We start from the raw sequence: 18674 nt of genomic DNA, 5'->3' as shown, positions 1-18674 counted from the left end.
ATTACCAGCTGTTAATACCAGGGTGGGCGAGCAGGGGTTTGCCACTCGCTCACAGCTTAGCATTGCTTTTTAGTCTTGACCATTGTCAAGTAGGCCAGGGGCCTTGCACCAGGCCTGTATTGCAGGGACTGGTGCTTCATACCCTCATTTTATTACAGTAATCACCATTAAGATGAGGTTCTCTTTCAAAGGCTTCATCCAAGTCCTTTTAAAATTTGATGTTAGCAGAACCTCCTGTAGACCAGTGAATGATAGCAGGTAGAAGACTAGCTCTATATGGAATTATTTGTGAAAGTGTAAATGTGTCAGACCATTTCTTTAATTGAACAAACTGGTATTAAACACTCAAGGTAATTTTTTGTTTTGTTTGTGAAAGGCACCTATAAGCTGTTAGTAAGTTAGTTTACTTTTTCTTTTTTAAACTATTCACAAGGTCAGTAAAGCACTAGTAGTCCTTTGACCTAAGCATGGGATTAGGGAGCTAGCAATTTAAAAGTTCTAATCCTGGCTCTGCCTTCATAGTGGGGTCTAAAGTTAAGCACCCAAATCCCTGTTCAGTTTTAGGCACCTAAACTTGAAATCCTTTATCTTTCAGTATCAGGTTTTTCCAGTCTGAATATACCAAATTACCTGTCTCACAGGGCACTGGATCTCTTGATATGCTCAAAGTAGAAGCCAGCTCATAACACTCCCTTGTAAGTAGTCTGTAACTCTTAATTTTCCTGGATTGTGCTTAAACATGGGGGCGATAATGATGATAGTCAACATTTAAATAAGAAGTAATTTTTGTCTGGGTCTAAATTTCTTCAAAGGTATAATTAAGGTCCAGTCTCCTAAGAAAGGATTAAAACCCCAACACTAGACTAGTAAGCAAATAATGTGGGGTCCATTCAGAAGCATGTGCTGGCCTGGATTTGTCCCACAGTCCATCTATTGACTAGCCCTGATGTTACTGACAGTTTCATTTCTCTTTTCTTCTCTCTAGAATCACTTGATAGATGATACCTCTGCCTTGTTACCTAGCTGGTGATAAGCAATTTGCTACCTATGGTGGTATTAAAAATGTTTTCATGGCAGCTGGAATTGGATTAAAAGGTGAGCTGAAGGCTTTTACTTACCATGATACAAATTCATAGCTTTGTTTCTCCTGCAGTTGTTGATATTCCAGGCGCTATGGGCTGCTTCTGTTTGAGACATGGTCACAACTCTTGCATATGCACCTCTGTTAAGTGTAAAATTGCTGAATTTTTTCTGAAATGCATTTCAGTTCAGCTTCAAGGCAAAAGGGAGACTGTTTGGGCCTTCATTTTCTCAAGAGCCATGCCAAGTCATCCTGAACTGCTTCTTGCTACAGCCTTCCAGTGCTACTCTACAAGACTGGGCACAGAGAAAGCAAAGAGACTACACCGTATAAAGTGTTATTTTTGGAAGTAACCATTTTATTAATCTTTCAGCTATTAGCATACAACCGTTTGTATAACTGCAATGCTGGCTTAAGAACAGGATTTCCTTATGGCTTCTGAACTCTTGTGGAGAATGGTATCCAGACAGGGAGAACACTGCACTGCAGAGTAACAATTGTGATGTCCAACACGCTAGCCACTAACCACGTGCAGGTATTTGGCTGGTTGGCTCAAACAATATTTTCAGAATTATGGGTGTAGTCTGCTATAGCAGTAAGCTTACAATAGTGGCTACTGCTTCAGAGCGGGTTGGACACCACGGGGTGCGAAAGATTAGGCTTGGGGATAAGCTACCCAAGAGTGAGGTTTTGCTGTGTAGCATTTGTTGCCTCATGTTTGTAAACAGGTGCAGCCATGTATTGAAATTGGACATCATCAAATCTAGTTCCATAGTAAATAAAACAGGAAATCCTGGCAATCAGCAGCATCAAAGCAAAACAGATGGTAACAGTGTTAATATCTATCTGAAATGCTGGCGCAGGATAATTCCTATTGCAAAGGCAGATGAACTTCATAGGAAAGTAATATTTTCATGTTTTAAAATAATCTGAAGCCATTACCTTCAGCACGTCACCATTTAAGGCACAAACCATTTATGATTGAAGTGTCCTGCCTCACTAGCACAGGAGCCTACCAAGCAAACTGTCACCCACTGTGAACCCCACTCAGTCACTGAAATGGCAACGGCTGGTCTGCCTACCACAATTCAAGTTTGCAACTCCAGTCTTCTACTCCTCTGGATATTCCAAACATAGTAATGACACGGAAAGATTTCTCTCAGTGGAGTAGTGCAATATCATCTACTAGGAATTTAAATGGATGCAAAATAGTTACCTGTTTACCATACTCACTTCAGGTAACACTGTAAACATGCCCCCCATCGGTACGGACTTCTAGTTTATTACTGGGCACTACACTTAAGTTTATGTAACATCCCCGTAGTCTCCTGTGAGCTGGTACATTCAATGACCTGTTTTTGGAAGTGTTTGAGCTATTTTAAGTTAGTCTGGATGCATTTAGAGCATTAGATTAGAGCACCTTAAGCCTAAAAGACAGTGTGTCGTGTTCAGACAGAATCAGGACCAGTGAGAGAATTTCAAACTGCTAAAAAAGGCTATTAAGGGGGTGGAGAGTAGGAGACTCCACTGCTGTCCATTCCTCATCTGTTTCTACATTAGAGGGTCAATATAGCACCTATAACTAGAGACTCTTATACAGGTATGCTACTATGCAATGAAACAAATGCAGCCTTCCATCAAAGAAGGGTGGAGTCACTGCCAGGCCTGACAGTTGCGAATGGTAAGTTGGTTAGCACAAACTAGACGCTCCATTACATCTTGGCCTCTTCCCAAAGAGGCTCATGTGGATGCTCTTACTGCCAATCATTGAAGTAATAAGTCTTTCAACACAGGAACATCAGACTCCTTGTGAACCTCAAATTTTCTGATGCTTTCTTACTTGTTCAGTAAAGCTAAAATAAGAACTTCTGGTGTATCAGTGTCAGATGTCCCATGACGAATACATTTTCAAGCTGAAACAAACGTGCCAACTTACTTCAACATGTTTATTTCATTTACATTTACAATACCTGTATAATAGGACACTCAGATTTAAGCTCTGATAAAAGTGACTGATTTACACCGTACAGGTGAAGGGAGATAGAGACACCAGCAGGCTTGAGCAATTCTTCAGGTTTCATTCAAAGCCGCTGTAAGGAGATGTTAAAAGGTCAGGTTGCTTGTGAACAATACACTTACACATGCAGAACACTCAAAGCACAGAATCACCACCACCAAGCCTGAAAATAAGATTGATATTTTAGCTGTTATCCACAGTGCTTGATAAAGGCTGTTGCCCCAGACAAGTGGAAAACTAGAGAACAGATAAGTCAGCAGCAGATCCTTTCCCTCATCCCTATGGACATTTGTCTAATATGTCTTGAAACCCTGGCCACAGAAATAAAGCAACCAGTTCCAAGATTTAGCCAACTTTAAATATCTTGGAAGTTGTCCCTTGGTATAGGAAAGAGAATAAATGCTTTCCCCGGTCTGGGCAGAACTATGGTCATGCCACCATGTTCTTTCAAGCCCTTCCACCAAGCAGAAATATTGCTCTAACAGCACAACTAACTGCCATTCTTTTAAAAGTTAAGCTACAAAAAAAAGCCCACCACATGTGGGCCAGATTCAGGCCCCCCACAGCAGCTAAAAGCCAGAGGGAAGAATGTGGCCGTAAGTTACCGGATAAGATGTGCTATGTCCCAGTTGGTTTCCAGGGACAAAGGTCCTTCCACTTCAACTCCTTTCTCAGTTACTATGGCAAGTTCATACTAGGGAACAAATAAAAAATTAGAATTTTCAGTAAAGCCTGATGAATGCAAATGAAACTAAGACTGCTAGTGTTTTGACACAGTAAATTATAGTCATTGTATTGGATCCCAAACTATCAGGAGTTCACCTTTCACTGAAGCAATCTGCTTTAACATAGCTACTCAAGTTAACTTCACATTCCATTACCAAGTATGTTACATTTTCTCCAGCAAAAATGGAGGTCATATGCAATGAACTGAAGGGTTAGAAGCCTGAGCCACGCTGCCCCTTATCTGAAGTCAAGTAGCAAGAGCAACTCACTCTAAGAGATGTCAATGCCCAGATCCACAATATTCAGAAGAATACCAGCTAATCTGGTATATTTTGCGTACTTCAATATCCCTACAGAAACCTGAGACTGAGTTTCCTTGCCCGTTGTGTGGTAGTGGGCAAGGGAAGTTTGGCTGCTTCAGCCTGCTTAGGGCTTGAAGAGCTGGGTTTCCAAGATTAGATCAAGGAACAACTGAGCTCTATTTCCAGCTTTACCAACTTGCAATATCCCTGGGCAAGTCACTACACCTCAGATGATATCCCCGTTTGACAGTCACAGAGGTGCTGTAAGGCTTAGGAACCATAAACCACGCTGAAATCAGGGGGAAGGAAGTTGCTATAATATAGCAGACTATCATGATGAAGTGAACACCTCCAATGTTTCGAAGCTGGAGTCTTCCTGCCAGTTCAGGCTGTATATCAGGCACTGCAGTTCTTACATGACTAAGGAATACCCAGGCAGGACACTTACTCTGTTAAATGACCGGGCATCTCTGTAATACAGGATTTTCATGCAGCGCTCAATCAGGTCCCGGGCCTCATCCTTGGTCAGGATGGGTTTCTTCTCTAAGACTTCTCTCATTAAAGGCTGCATTTTAAAAAACAAACTTTAGTAACAACTAAGTTTCACGAGATTGAAGTTGTAGCTAAAATAGAGCAGCATGCACTAGACACAGCACATCATTAGCAGAGAACTCAGGCCACTGACTTCCAGTTCACTGCCTCTGCTGCTGCTGCTGCTGCTTCTCTCCAGGTTGCAGTCACTGTTGTAGAAGCACTTACCTGAGCAAGATAAGCTCCATAGCCAGTAGCAAGCGTAGGGTCTTCATAGGCAACACCCAGCATGTCAACGTAACCTAGAAAACTGAATACAGAATGATGGAGATGTTCCCTCTGCACAACCAGGAATGTATATCAATATGTGGGTCAATTCCTAGTATAACCGGGATACAAATGAAACGCCAAGCCAAAAAAAAAAAAAACAACCCTCAGGCTAGCGAAGAAAAAAGGCACAGTTGAGCCGATGCTCCCGGCACAGAGGCAACGAAAGGAAGGAATGGTCACTCAGTTGTGTTCTATCAGATAATCCTTTTGAAGGTGAGGAAATCTCCAAATCTATTGCTCAAAAGAATTGTTTGGAGCTAGGGTATTTTCTGGCCTTCAAGTCCACTGCTAACACTTCTCCATGGGAGTGCTTTGTAAAATACTGTCTAATGGTATTCCACACACTACCAGACTGCATCGAACCTACCCTATGAAGTGATTTAGGACACAACTCTTCAGTAAATGGAAGCGTGGAATGGGAAGTCTTTCCCCTAACCAAAACGGTCTGAGTGCCCATGGGGGGCTGAGGGGGAGAAGTGCATTTGATCTTGGATACCAAGTGCCAAAATGGCAGGAGCACCCACACACAATTGTGTCTGTAAGAGGCAGGCCTCACCTGCACACAAATGGAAACAATTACATGTTCAGTTGCAACCACTGCATATGCAAATTATACAAGCAGTTGTGTGTCCCAGTTGTCTGGCCCATGCAGTGGAAGGAAACAGAGCTATGCACAAGGATAAAAGACGGACCCATACAAGGCAGAAAACTGATGCCCTACAACCTCATATTAGCTAATAACAAAAGTTTGATGAGATATAACCATATTGAGAATCCTTTTCCTGTGCTTTACAAACATTTTTAGATCTTTCCGATTTACTGTTTGTCTTTCCTTAAGCCTTCCTGAGCTTTATTCTACCAGGGACTATAAACAAGACCTATTTGTAACATGAGGTATGTGGATCAGGGCCCTAAGGCAGACATGCAAAGAAATTACACTACACATTTCACATGGCTTGCACTTACCTCTCTCCATTGTAAAAGCCTCCAATAACAACAGTATTCCAGAGTGGATTCATCTTGGATCTCCGGCTGTACATGGCTCGGGTCAGCCAGGAGTGAATGGCTTTTGGACTGTAACTGTGACCATCTCCAAGCAGTTCCTCATCAATGCTAGTTTAGAAAAGAGTTGTACACACCTTAGTAAAACCAACCATTTGATGTTGTTTGGATTTCACCACAGCCCCTGCCCTGGCCAGCCAGGCTAGCAAGAAGACAGTATGTCCCATGCACTAAATCCTCACAGGCTGTTAAAAGCATGATGCATCTACTCCGCATTCTTACAGCCCATCAAAGATCTAAACTAAATGAAAGACAACGGGAGAGATCTCTCGACTGGCCCAGTGTATCTCCAACATAGGGCCTAAAAGGGATGGATCAGACCAATGTTTCATCTAGCCCAGTATTTGGTCTTGCAACAGATCCTTCAGCAGGAATAAACAGTGATTCTTTCCCCCTTGACTATCCCAGTTTCTGGCAGTCAGATGTAGGTGCAACCAGAATGGGGGCTGCATCTCTGATCACAGTGGTTAATAGCCATCAATGGACCTATCCTACAGGAACTCATCAAGTTTTGTTTTGAATTCAGTTATACTTTTAGTCTTCACAATTCCTGAGATCATTCACAGGTTAACCATATATTGTGGGAAGAGGTACTTCCTTTTGTTTTTCAACCTAACTACCTATTAATTTCATCAAGATGCATGGTTCTTGTTTTATGTGAAGGTGAAAACTACACTTCCCTATTCATTTCCTTTACCCTACTCCCCTGGCAAGTCATCTATTTCTAAAGGTGAACAGTCCCAGTCTTTCTAATATCTCTTCCTATGCAAGCTATTCCACACACCTAATGTGACAAAGTGTGTCTTTGCTCATGACAGCTTATGCTAAAAAATGTTAGTCTATAAGGTGCCACAGGGCTTCTTGTTGTTTATACACCTCATTATTTTTGTTGCCCTTCTCTGTACTTTTGCCAAGTCTATTTTTTTTTTTGAGACAGGATGACCAGAGCTGCACCCAGTACTCAAGGTTTGAGTGTACCGGCGGGTTGAACATTTTATACTGTGGCATTTTGATATTTCCTGTCTTATCAATCCCATTCCTAACAACTGCCAACAGTGTTAGTTCAACTGCTGCTGCCAGAGCCATCCCATCCATATGATGGTTCAGGGCAATGGCGACAGGCTCCATGCTTTGTGGGGGCCTCAAGGGGCCCAGCACAGCCAAGGGATAACCGGGGGTGGGACACAAAGAGGCAAGGTGGGGATATAGCAGAAGGGCCTGTGGCAGAGCAGTGTGTCCTGGACCCTGCGTCTCCCTAAGGAGGGTCCTGGCTGCGGCACACTGAAAGGACTATCTGGAAGGACAGCAAGATCTCTTTCTTGATTGGTAACAGTTCATTTAGACCTCATCATTGGGTAGGTATACTTGATATTGTTTTAAAATGTGCATTACTTTGCATTATCAACACTGAATTTTATTTGCCTTTTTGCTGACCCATCATCTACTTTTCTGAGGGGCCCCAAGCACACAGTGTTATCATTCACTTTCATGATCCTGGAAACATTACAAAGCCAGGCCCAAGAGCCGTAAGAGGCTTCATTTCCCTTTACAAAATCTGTGTTGATTATTCCCCAGTATGCTACATTCATCTCCGTGTCATATCATTCTGTTCTTTGCTACAATAAAGTTGAGAAGAGCAGAGTCTAAATCCACAACATAGTCACAAGGATGCAAGCCTGCCTGCCTGGGAAATGGGGCTCCCTCTAATTGATAGGGGAAAGGTATACACCAGTGGGTTAACAGAGAAGAAATACTTACACCATCTGGTCAATGACCTGCTTAAGGTACTGGAAATCAGCATAGTCCCCAGATGCCCCAAGCACAGTGTTATCATTCACTTTCATGATCCTGGAAATGTTACGAAACCGGGCCAGAGAGCCATAGGAGCCCAGCATGTCTGCAGCAATGACCACACCGCCATCAAACTTCACACCCAGCACAGAGGTGCCCGTCACCATGGGATTCCTGGAGACACAAGCAGAACCATCTTTGGGTTGGACAACCAACAGCAGCTTTACTCATCTCCAGTGTTATCCACCTTACAGTAGCTCTTAATCCTCTCCTGAGCCTGACTCTCAGCTACAGACTATGATTCTACTCCAAACGAACCCAACAGCAGCACCTTTCCTTGGCAGGCCTTGCTGATTACCTGCAGACCAATGGGTCATAAAGCACAATGGGCAACACAAACACCTACAATAGCAACTACAGCAGCACCAGGCTCCAGTGACCCCAAGGGAGCCGGTCCTAACCCTAGAACACCCACAACTTTCCCTTCCTGAGCAGCAAAAAAGCAATTCAACAGGACCCTCCAGGCTTCCAGCCATCCCTGCCCCAAGCACTCCCTCTTCCCCCACCCATGTGACCCTATGGGTTCACCCAGCCACCATCAGGCTCCGCAACCTCCCGCCCCATAAAATGTCCAAGTCTGCCCACTCCAGTCTGTTCCCAAGCCCTTGTTCTCTCCTTCCCCACAACCCAGTCCACAGCCTGTCCACCCACCCAACCTAGCTTCCCATCCCTTGTTCTCCCCAACCTCTACTACACCCTTCCCTACACCACCCCATGTGCACCCCACTCTGAGACCCTCTCCCCTGCTGAATTCAGAGCTCCTACACTCCCCTCACCAGCCCCCTTCCTCTGCCACTCCCAGCCCCACCAAAGCCCCACCCCCGCTACCCCCCGACTCCCCTCCCCGAACCCAAGCCCCGCCCCTGCTGCCCCCCGGCTTTCCTTCCCCCTTCACCCCAAGCCCCGCCCCTGCTACCCCCCCCGACTCCCCTCCCCCACCCAAGCCCCGCCCCTGCTGCTCCCGACTCCCCTCTCCCCCACCCCAAGCCCCGCCCCTGCTGCCCCCCGGCTTCCCTCCGCAGCCTCTCCAAGTCCCGCCCCCCATGAGGCCGAGGCCCAAACCGAAAGCAGCCACCGGTCGCTCACAGTGTGCGCGTCATGGGGCCCCCGCCCCCGGCCTGGAGCTCCGGACCCGGCCCGGCCGCGCTGGGGCAGGGCGGCCTGTACAGTTCCCCCGGCGCCGGGCCCCCGGCCCAAAACGGCAGCGGCACCCGCATCCCCCCGGCTTCCATCTTAGTCACTCAGGCGCAGGCTAACGGCGTCTGCGCGCTACGCAGGCGCAGCAGTCACTGGCCCCTCCCAGGCGCCGTACGCATGGTGCCGCCATCTTGAGCGTGGCTCCGCGGGCGGAGGGCGAGGCCCATGAGGCGTCATTTTGGGTGTGGCGTGGGGGAGAAGCCTCGTTCCCAGATGCTCCTGTAGCTGTAGGGAAGCGCTGATAAGAGTAAAGCGGCCCTGAGGAGGTGGCTCTTAGTTCTGGGCCCTGCCCTCATTGACTGCCATGGGCTGTTAACTCTGAAGCCTACTGACAGCACCCCAAGAGGGGAAAGGCTATTAGCTATTCCCTCGTTGGCCCTCATAGTGGGAACATTTGCCCGTCCTGGGACTGGCCCTGTGGATAGTTAGCAGCCCAGACCTCCCCTGCACAAAGTTCCCTGTCTCTGAATAGGATCCCAATAGGTAGGCATCCTTCAGTCTGCATAGACTAGGGATCGCGCCCTTTATAGTTTCAGTTGAGGGCTTCATTTACAGCGTCTACTGTGACTGTGAAGAACCACACGAGAGTGACAGTCCTTGGTGCATCTCTTGCAGATGTGGTTGTCTGGCAAGTCCTTAGTGTGCTTTCTGTGCACTCGCTTCTCCTCTGCTAGCTGTCTGATCCTCATCTCGCCCTTCTGAAGGCTCTTGTGTAACCGCTGCCTCCATCTGCTGCGGTCGTCTGCTAGTTCTTCCCAGTTGTCCAGCTCGATGTCTACCTCTCTGAGGTCTCTCTTGCAGACATCTTTGTAGCGCAACTGGGGGCATCCGGGAGGTCTTTTGCCAGAGCCTAGCTCACCATACAGGATGTCTTTAGGAATCCTTCCATCATTCATCCTGTGGATGTGGCCAAGCCAGCGGAGCCGACGCTGCCTGAGGAGGGTGTGCATGGTTGGGATTCCAGCTTGCTCAAAGATGGCGGTGTTGGTCATTCTGTCCTTCCATGATATTCCAAGGATGCGCCTGAGGCAGCGCAAGTGGAAGACGTTCAGCCTCTTTTCCTGGCGGGCATACAGGGTCCAAGTCTCGCTCCCAGTGCCCACATCATAAGTAGGGTACTGTGTTATTTGAAGAATTGGCCATTGCACATTCAGGGTTTCAAACCTTCTCAGCACAATCTCAACATGGTGCATTGCAAGGCTTGCTTCTACCAGGCAGAATATTATGAGGCTCCTGCAGTTTGAGCATTGGTCTGCTCAACCTGAGGTTATGAGCTCAATCTTTGAGGAGGCCATTTAGAGATTGGGGCAAATAGATGTCAGGGATGGTGCTTGGTCCTGCCAAGAGGGCAGGGGACTTGACTAGATGACCTGCCAATGTCCCTTCTAGTTTTAGGAGGCTATTATATATTATAAATCAGTGTGTCAGGGGACAGTTAGCTCCCTTCTAAAATTTAGTGTTTTTATTTATTTATGTATTTATTTTTATTGGCCAGCCCCAGCATAAAAGAAAAAGAATCATAGAACACTAGACGGGAAGGGACCTTGAAAGGTCGCCGAGTCCAGTTTCCTGCCCTCACAGCAAAACCAAGCACGGTCTAGATCATCCCCGATAGATGTCTGTCTAACCTGTTCTTATATATCTCCAGTGATGGAGATTCCACAATCTACCTAGGCAATTTATTCCAATGTTTAACCACCCTGACAGGAAGTTTTTCCTAATGTCCAACCTGAATCTCCCTTGCTGCAGTTCAAGCCCATTGCTCCTTCTCCTATCCGCAGAGGCCAAGAGAACAATTTTTCTCCCTTCTCCTTGTAACCCTCTTTTAGGTACTTGAAAACCACGACCATGTCCCCTCTAAGTCTTCTCTTTTCTAAACTAAACAAGCCCAGTTCTTTCAGTCTTCCCTTACACCTTATGGTCTCTAGACCTTTAATCATTCTTGTTGCTCTTCTCTGGACTTTCTCCAATTTCTCCAAATCTTTCTTGAAATGAGGTGCCCGGAACAGGACACAATATTCCAATTGAGGCCTAATCAGCACAGACTAGAGCAGAAGAACGATTTCTTGTGTCTTGCTCTCAACACTCCTGTTAATGCATCCCAGAATCACGTTCGCTTTTTTTGCAAGTGCATCACACTGTTGACTCATATTTAGCTTGTGGGAGGGTCTATGAGAAATCAGTGCCCTGTGATTGACAATGCCCAGGAGCAATAGGAAGAGACTAAGGCTCCAGGACAGCCTGATTGACCCGGCAGAAAGGTTAATGAGGGAGTCAGGAAGCCAGGGGTGTCCTGTCCTTTATGTGAGCTGGATCTGTCTGGATCAGAGTGGGGCCGAACTAAGGAGAGAACGTGTGTCTGAGCTGAGCTGAGCTGAGCTGAGAGCAGAGCTAATCCAGACAGAGAGAGACAGAGAGGCACAGCCCTGCAGCAGAGCCATGCTGGGACTGAGCTTGTACCCACAGAGAGAGAGGGGCCAGCAAAGCAGCCCAGGAGCTGGAGACAGATCAGCTGAGAGTGGAGCTGGGGCTGTACCATGCTGGAGCTGGGTGCAGTGAGCAGCAGGTAAGACCCTGGGTACAAGCCCAGTGCAGAGGGACTACACCAGCCAAGAGGCCTTGCAGGCCAGACTGGGAAGGGGCTGATGCTGGGGAGAGCATCCATGCAGCACAGCTGGGACCTGAGAAGGAGGCCTGGGACCTGCAAGGAACAGACTGACCTGTCTTGATATTCTGGAGATGCTGTGGAGTCACTGCATCATACAGCTGAGCAATGTGTTTTCTCTTTTAACTTTTTCCATTTTTCCCTATCCTTTTTTTTAAATGATCTTGTTTAATAAATTGCATTTGCACTGAACTCTATGTAATCATCAGTGGGCCAGGGAAGTGTTCCATGGGAAGAGAGGCCCCTGGAGTGGGGATGCCATAGCCTCTGCCTTAGGTGACCATAACAAGGTTGGGGTTTGAGACCCCAGGAATTCTGGTCCCAGCCTTGTTGGAGTTTCACAGATTCTGACACACAGGAGAGTGCAAGGGGAACCCTCAGGGTCAGGGAGGCCTCTGGGTAAGAGAAGGGAGAGCAGGGATTCAGATCCTTTTGCTAGTCCAAGAGTTGGCAACCTGTGGCTCCGAAGCCGCATGTGGCTCTTTAAGGAGTAATTTGCAGCTCTGGACACTGCTGCTGCTGACTCCTCTTGCAACTGCCTGCCCTGCTGCCGCTGAAACAGAAGTAAATTGAATTGGTTTAACATCCAGCAGGGCAGTGGGAGGGATCCCACGGTTAAACCAACTGAATTTAGTTGCATTATTTCAGCGGCTGCAGGGCAGGGAGCCACAGAGAGCACCTCGCTCACCCTGCGACCCAAGCATCCACAACCCTCTGGTGGACGTGGCTCGACTCACCCCTGCTAACAGAACACCTCCACCAGCCTTCCATCTGCTGGGCACACATGGCCACCTGATGTAGGCTCCTCGCCATCCGAGCACTCCTGTCCCTCTTGGCTGTGCTGGAAGGGCTGGAGCCAGCTTCATTGTGCCCCTTCCCAGCTGTAACTCAGGCACGGGGCTGTTTTCAAGCTGGCTTCACGGGTTCCCTCTGCCTTGTACTCTGCACGGGTTCCCTCTACACAGCCCCAGGGAACCAGCTACACCCCCCCTCCCCCGTGCACTGTGACCCTTTCCTACTCAGAGAGGGTTCCCCCACCTTGCTGGCTGCAGCAGGACCTGGGGTTAGAGGCTTTCACTCCCTGCCATGTTCTGCCTGCTGTCTGGCCGTGCCACTACATCTGACGTGCTGACAGTAAATAAAGCTAGTGGCAGTCATGGGTTAGTTCGGGAGCAGGTTTGAGGCTCAGAGAGGTTAAGCTTTGGGATGGGGGCGGTTGAGGCTGAGAGGGGTTGAGCCTGCGGATGTGGGGGTGAGTTTGCAGGATGGGGGTAAAGCTTGGGTGCAGGGGGTGGATTTGGGGGCTGAGGCGGGTAAAGCCAGGAGATGGGGGTGGGTCTGGGGGCCAAAGGGAGTAGAGTCTGGGAAGGGGGGGCAGTGTGGAGGCGATGAAGTGAACGTTGCTCCTTCCTGCTTAAGAGCCTATTCCCAGGCTCAGCATTTTACTTGTCCCCGTTTGCTCTCCAATGCAGGGTTGAAAGTAGCTTAAACTTTCTAACTGGTACAGATCACTGTGTGCGCTCTTCTTAAAATAGGGGTTACAAAAAGTACAGTCTGACGTTATTTATTAAGGACTGTCATATTCATGTGCATTGCAGCTCTTGACGTACTGATTTTGTAATTGAATTTGAAAACATGGCTTTTCTTGCTATTTTGGTCGCAGACCCCTGCACTAGCCCATTTCACCAGGGTAGTGTGGAAGCCAGGAAAATCCCCCTCAATAGCAGAACCAGTTCCCCACTTATGAGTGCATGCTGGTGTGACAGCCTGGAGTGAAAACCCCAGGCCATCCATCATGTCACTGTATCTCAGTGCAGTATCCTTCCTGGCCAATCTAATTCTATTAAAAATCTTAGATCAGACTAGTGAGTTGAGAGCTGTATTTAAATCTTAGTGTCCTAGGTACAGCCACTCTTAGAGCTGCATGGGTCTAAATTTTATGTAGACACTAGACAGGCATAGCTGATCTTCACACTGGTGCAATTCACCTGGGTTTCTGGCACAGATAAATTGTAATGATACCAGTGGCCCCTGGAGTTGAGTTGTCTCTGCCCTTCTGGTTTTGTACTCCGAAGTGAACATAAGTGGGTGCGCCCTGGTATGCAGTTCTGGCAAGAGCTGGCTGAGCTATCTAAAGAGCTGGCCGGGACCCAGGGCAGTGTCACTAAGTAAGTTTAAGTTACCCCTGTTGGCCCCTATGTACACTAGGAATTTGCACTAGAAAAGTTACACTGTTGAATGGCCATGATGACAGAAATCTCATAGGCATTCAAGGCCTTAGTCCCAATTCATCTGAGACACAGCACACTGCACCACCTTCTCCTCTTGACTTTTGACAATGCAACTCAAACCCTGCTGTCTTTCTGCCTCCCCTTTTGGGACTTCTTTTTTAAACCACTCAACAGCCAATTAAAGGTTAGTCAGTGCAATGTACAAACAGCCAGCAATTCAGAATGACATCCTCTTCTTGGGTGCCCCATCCACTCCTCACTGTGAGGCTTTGTTCTGCCATCTACACAAACAGAAAAGGAAGTGACAGCAGAGTGATATGATTAAAGCTAACGAGCTGCTGATTACTCAGCGAGAAAACAATTTTGGCGACAGTGCGTTCAGTGAATGACAAGTCTGCCTGAAATCACACAGTGAAAATAATTTCCCTGGCTGACAAAAAGACTCAGCTCCCTTGAATGACCCCAGTGCCAACTTACAACTCATTCCTGTTCACGATGGGCTGCCACGGCAGTACAATGGTGGGTGGAAGAAATGCATGGCAAACTGTGCACCCGGCTGCGTGTTCTACAAAGGAGCTGTCAGGAGGGAGGGCAGATTGGCAGATGAAGCCTAGAAGTCTTGAGACCTGACTCTCGATACTGGGTTCCGCCACCGACATTCCATGTCGTCACTCTGGGCCCAATCCTGCTTCCACTCCCTGTAACAGGAGTCTGTGCTGAGAGTCAAAGAATAGGAATTGTAGGCCCTCCTCAGTTCGTTACTCCCCGGTGCCTTAATATCTGGGACAACATCGCTATTGATTTAGGCCATTTCTACACTCTCTCGGCGGTCACTTGATAACGAGTCGGACGTCTTCCTGTCACCCTCTTATTTGTGAGTCCCTTGAGCCCAGTTCTGGAGCTGCAGCTCTTATCACAGAAGGGGCAGGCACTGGTAGCTGTGGGAAGGTTGTGGGGTAGATTTGCTGCTCTTTTCTTCTTTTCCACCTCTCCTTGTCTGCCCTGCAGCGGGACCTCTCAAATTGTGCCACTGCCAGAGAGCTTACAGCGGCATAGCTGCATGGGTACAGCTTGGCCCCGGTAACATTGCTTGTGTAGCTGCTAAACAAGAGAGAGCTTTCCTGCCGCTATGAGAACACCTCCTCCACAAGCACAGGCAGCACTGTTGGCTGGGGAAGCTCTCCTGCCAACAAGGCGCTGTGCACGCTGCGACATACGGGAGCCAAATGTACAATAGACTCCCGCTTTGCGTGTACTATATTATATTAACGCGAGTCAAGCTCGGGGGGACTCTACTTTCTTGTACCCTGCCTCGCCGCCTAGCCCCACGCTGCTGGCCGGCTCAGGGGCTCCTTAGGAGGCAACTCCTGCCTTGCGACTGCCTGGCACTGCAATTCTGGGAGTGACAAGGGGCGGGCATGGCTGGAGCTGCCCAGGGCCACACTGTGCTGTGGCTGTGGGGGCAGCAGGTTTGCCATGGCTGCTCTGCATGGCCAACGGCTGGGGCAGGAGGTGCCTTGCCCCTAACCCAGCCCCTGCCTGCCCACAGGGGAACCTGGAGTACACCCTCCAGCTGCCTGCTTCCCCCAGCCAGGGGAATTCCAGGGATCTTCCCAGCTCCCCTGCCCAATTCACGTGACATTTGTCTTACATGGAGGTGTTGACGGTGTGCTGTTCAAGGGAGTGTTTTTACACCCAGTGACAGAAGATTTGCTGACCTAAGTGGTTGCATGGGCCGGGACTTAGTGTTTCCCTCATTTGTAACTGAGCCAAAGGGAGATGCATTGGCCTAGCACTGCATCTTCTCAGCATGCACTAAGCTGGTAACAGTCAGTCAGTTCCGGCTGCGGCGCTCGACCACCTCCACTTGTCCTAGAAGGGAGGTAGTTTGGGCTGTGGCTCCCAGCGCCAGTTCCAAGGATGGGGTGCACAGGCGCTGGGACTGGGCTGCAAAACTGAGCCTGGCTCCTCCGTGAGCTGTGGGCAGGGGAGTAGGCCAAGACCATGGCCAGAGCAGCCAGGTGTGTGCTCAGGGGGAGACAGGCTGCACCACTGTCCCCAGCCCCACTGTCAGCTGGGTGGGGCAGGGCTGGGTTTCCTGGCCCCAGCAATTGGGGGGAGGAGCTGTGGGGGGAGCAGCAGGGCTCCCCAGTGGGGTGCTGGGGAGGTAGGCAGACTCTCCACATGGCCACTGTTTTCTTGCTGTGGCTGCCCCCAGTGGCCACTCTGCAGACTCGCTGTTCCCTGTGCTCACTGCCCCCAGTGGTGAGGTTGAAATATGCCATCCCTCCTCTCAGTGCCCCTCCCTTTCCATAGTCTGGAAAACCAGGGGATTTCAGGCACGTCCCCCCTGTCCAGGCACATCTGAACCCTGACCTTGGTTTAAGTTAGGGTAAGAGGAAGCTGCATACCAAATTTCATGGTTGTAGCTCTTATGGTTTAAGAGGAGTTCTTGAAGAAACGCAGCACAGACAGACAGAAAGACAGATGTACTTCCTAAAATAGATATGTAGTCCTAGAGGTACCGAGACTATGTACTAGGCAGAGTGAAGTCTCTGTTCTACGGCCTTAGCAGGGAACAAGCTGGCCATTAGCTCATATGGTAGAGCAAATGGCTTTAATCCCACTGGTCCCAGGTTTAATCCCTTCTACTGACAACCCAGGTCTGTTGTTGTTGTTATGTATATCTGAATAAGAACTAGATATTATTATCCTATCTCAGGAGCAATACATCAGAGTTCTATATTCACTCTATGTGAACTTCCATGCAGCATTGCGGTAGTTGCAAAACCTATGGATTTCTTCCCTGCCATTGACAGCTGGGCAACAGGTGGCTGAGAGACTGGCTAGAACAACATCTATGACGTGTTGTGATGATCAGCGCTCTGTGAGAACCGATGGACTGGTCAATCAAGGGGATTTTTTCCTTCTCAAAATAATAAAAAGTGGTAAAACTCTTTTTGTAACTGATTGAGTAGCAAAATATAACCATGTTGGGAGATGACGGACTTTTTGGTCACTCTCTAGTAAACTGTTCTAATTGTACATGTGGTACCCCTGTGCCATAGGTAAAAGACCTATATTTTAAATGAGTGGAACAGTTACTTTTTTCATCAATTAAAATAGTTGTAAAATACCTGCACATGTTGACTTTAGCACATAAAAGAAATGGAGCAGTGCATTGTTAAGGAAACATTTCAAAATATTCATATATCACATGATAATAATATTGACTCTGTTTATCAGCAATAGCGTTTGAAGCATGACAGGGGTCCAGATGAAAGTCCAAAATCCCCAGGTGAGTGCAAGTCACTTAAAGAGGTTCTTTCATTAAGGGCTTGTCATTTATCTATGCTTGAAAAGCTACAGTGGCAAAGCTGCAGCTGTAGCACAGAACCATAAGCAATACTTGTACCTAAAGGAGTGCTCCCTTTAGCATTGGTTATTCATGTCACTTTGAGACAGCAGCTAGGTCAACAGAGTGCTGTCTACACAAGGGTCAGATTAAGTACACCGCTCAGTGAGGATTTTTAACCCCCCAGAGTAACAGTGAAGTTGATTTAATTTTTTAGTGTTGACAAGGCCTAACTGATATCCCCATAAACCAATAACCCCTTTGTAGGCACTGATCACTTTATTATTATGACAGATTCACTCTCCTCCCGATGTGGGATTTCTAATATTGCTTTTGATTTTTGAAAAAAAACACCCTTCTTAGAAACAAATCTTTCCAAAGAAAATCTTCAGCAAACCAGCAAAGAGTGATTTTAATTACATGGTACGTTCATGATGATAACAACACAGAACTACCTGCCCTCTGCCCGAATGAACTTCTTGGCAAGTGTGGTTGTAGCCGTATTAGTCCCATTATATTAGACAAGGTGTGCACTGTGAGCTTACAGTGTTTATTGGACCAGCTTCTGCTGGGCAGAGAGACAACCTTTGGAACAGGAAGCTGTGTTTTTGGGGGAAGGGTGTGGCACCTAAAGTCATCTGTACTGGCAGATGCATTCTGTCTGCTGTACCTTCTCTACCAATTTGCATTTGTTTATCTGCCTTTTGTTTGCAGCTTACTTACCATGCGATACTGTAGCCAAGCATCCAATTAAAACCTCACCCTTCTGCTTCCAGATCTCTGTCGCTCTCTGACTCTCTATAGACTTCAGCTAAGTTTCAAAGTCACCTGTTGTTATTTTAATCCCTTCACAGTTGGTTGCTTCAGGTACAAAGACACCAGCTATGTTTCTAAGGCTGTGGTTCTCAAACTTCTCTGGTAAGGGGTGGAATGGGGAGGAGATCACTGGAAAATAGCAGAGTGTCTTGGCAGACCGTTTACTGATCTTTCCAAATGTTATTTGTACCATTCACTAACTATTGTACAGCATTTTGGATAAAAGCACTATATTATAATTAATGTTTTTTTGTTCTACAAATACAAGCACACAACTCATATTTTAATGTCCACAGTCGGACCTCCTCCTTTGAGTGCTTGCTCATGTCCATTTGACATTCCCCCTCATCCCCTTCCTCCACTGCATACCTTCCCCTCCTCCCACAGTGCTCTATGTAAACCAGCTAAGCGAGGGGAGTAGCTAACAGCACTGGGAGGGAGTCTGTTTACACGGTGCTTTACAACTCTTTAATTTGTTGTGCTGGCAGAGAAGAGGGGTTCATACCCCCG

At 47.6% G+C, this 18674-nt stretch overlaps 1 protein-coding gene across 1 annotated transcript; it reads right to left on the bottom strand.

The window, feature by feature from the left end:
• Positions 1-3013: 3013 nt before the first annotated feature.
• PSMB4 (proteasome 20S subunit beta 4) lies at positions 3014-9145 on the bottom strand. The gene is made up of 7 exons (XM_074980670.1): positions 8987-9145; positions 7808-8014; positions 5954-6100; positions 4886-4967; positions 4575-4691; positions 3704-3792; positions 3014-3171 (listed from the first exon to the last, which is right to left on the bottom strand). The coding sequence occupies exons 1-7, from the start codon at positions 9130-9132 to the stop codon at positions 3159-3161; spliced, it is 801 nt and encodes a 266-aa protein (XP_074836771.1). The 5' UTR covers positions 9133-9145; the 3' UTR covers positions 3014-3158.
• Positions 9146-18674: the final 9529 nt, after the last annotated feature.

Source organism: Carettochelys insculpta, chromosome 30 (genome assembly GCF_033958435.1).
Source record: "Carettochelys insculpta isolate YL-2023 chromosome 30, ASM3395843v1, whole genome shotgun sequence".
NCBI lineage: Eukaryota > Metazoa > Chordata > Testudines > Carettochelyidae > Carettochelys > Carettochelys insculpta.
This window is presented reverse-complemented; position numbering and strand designations above follow the sequence as displayed.

Bases quoted from the DNA above. Each gene is read 5' to 3' on its own strand.
- PSMB4 (XM_074980670.1), bottom strand. From the start codon at position 9,132: ATGGAAGCCGGGGGGATGCGGGTGCCGCTGCCGTTTTGGGCCGGGGGC. The intron at 8,015-8,986 runs GTGAGCGACCGG...TTGTGTCTCCAG, and splicing joins GGCCCCATGACGCGCACACT to GAATCCCATGGTGACGGGCA. The intron at 3,793-4,574 runs GTAAGTGTCCTG...TTTGTTCCCTAG, and splicing joins ATGCCCGGTCATTTAACAGA to TATGAACTTGCCATAGTAAC.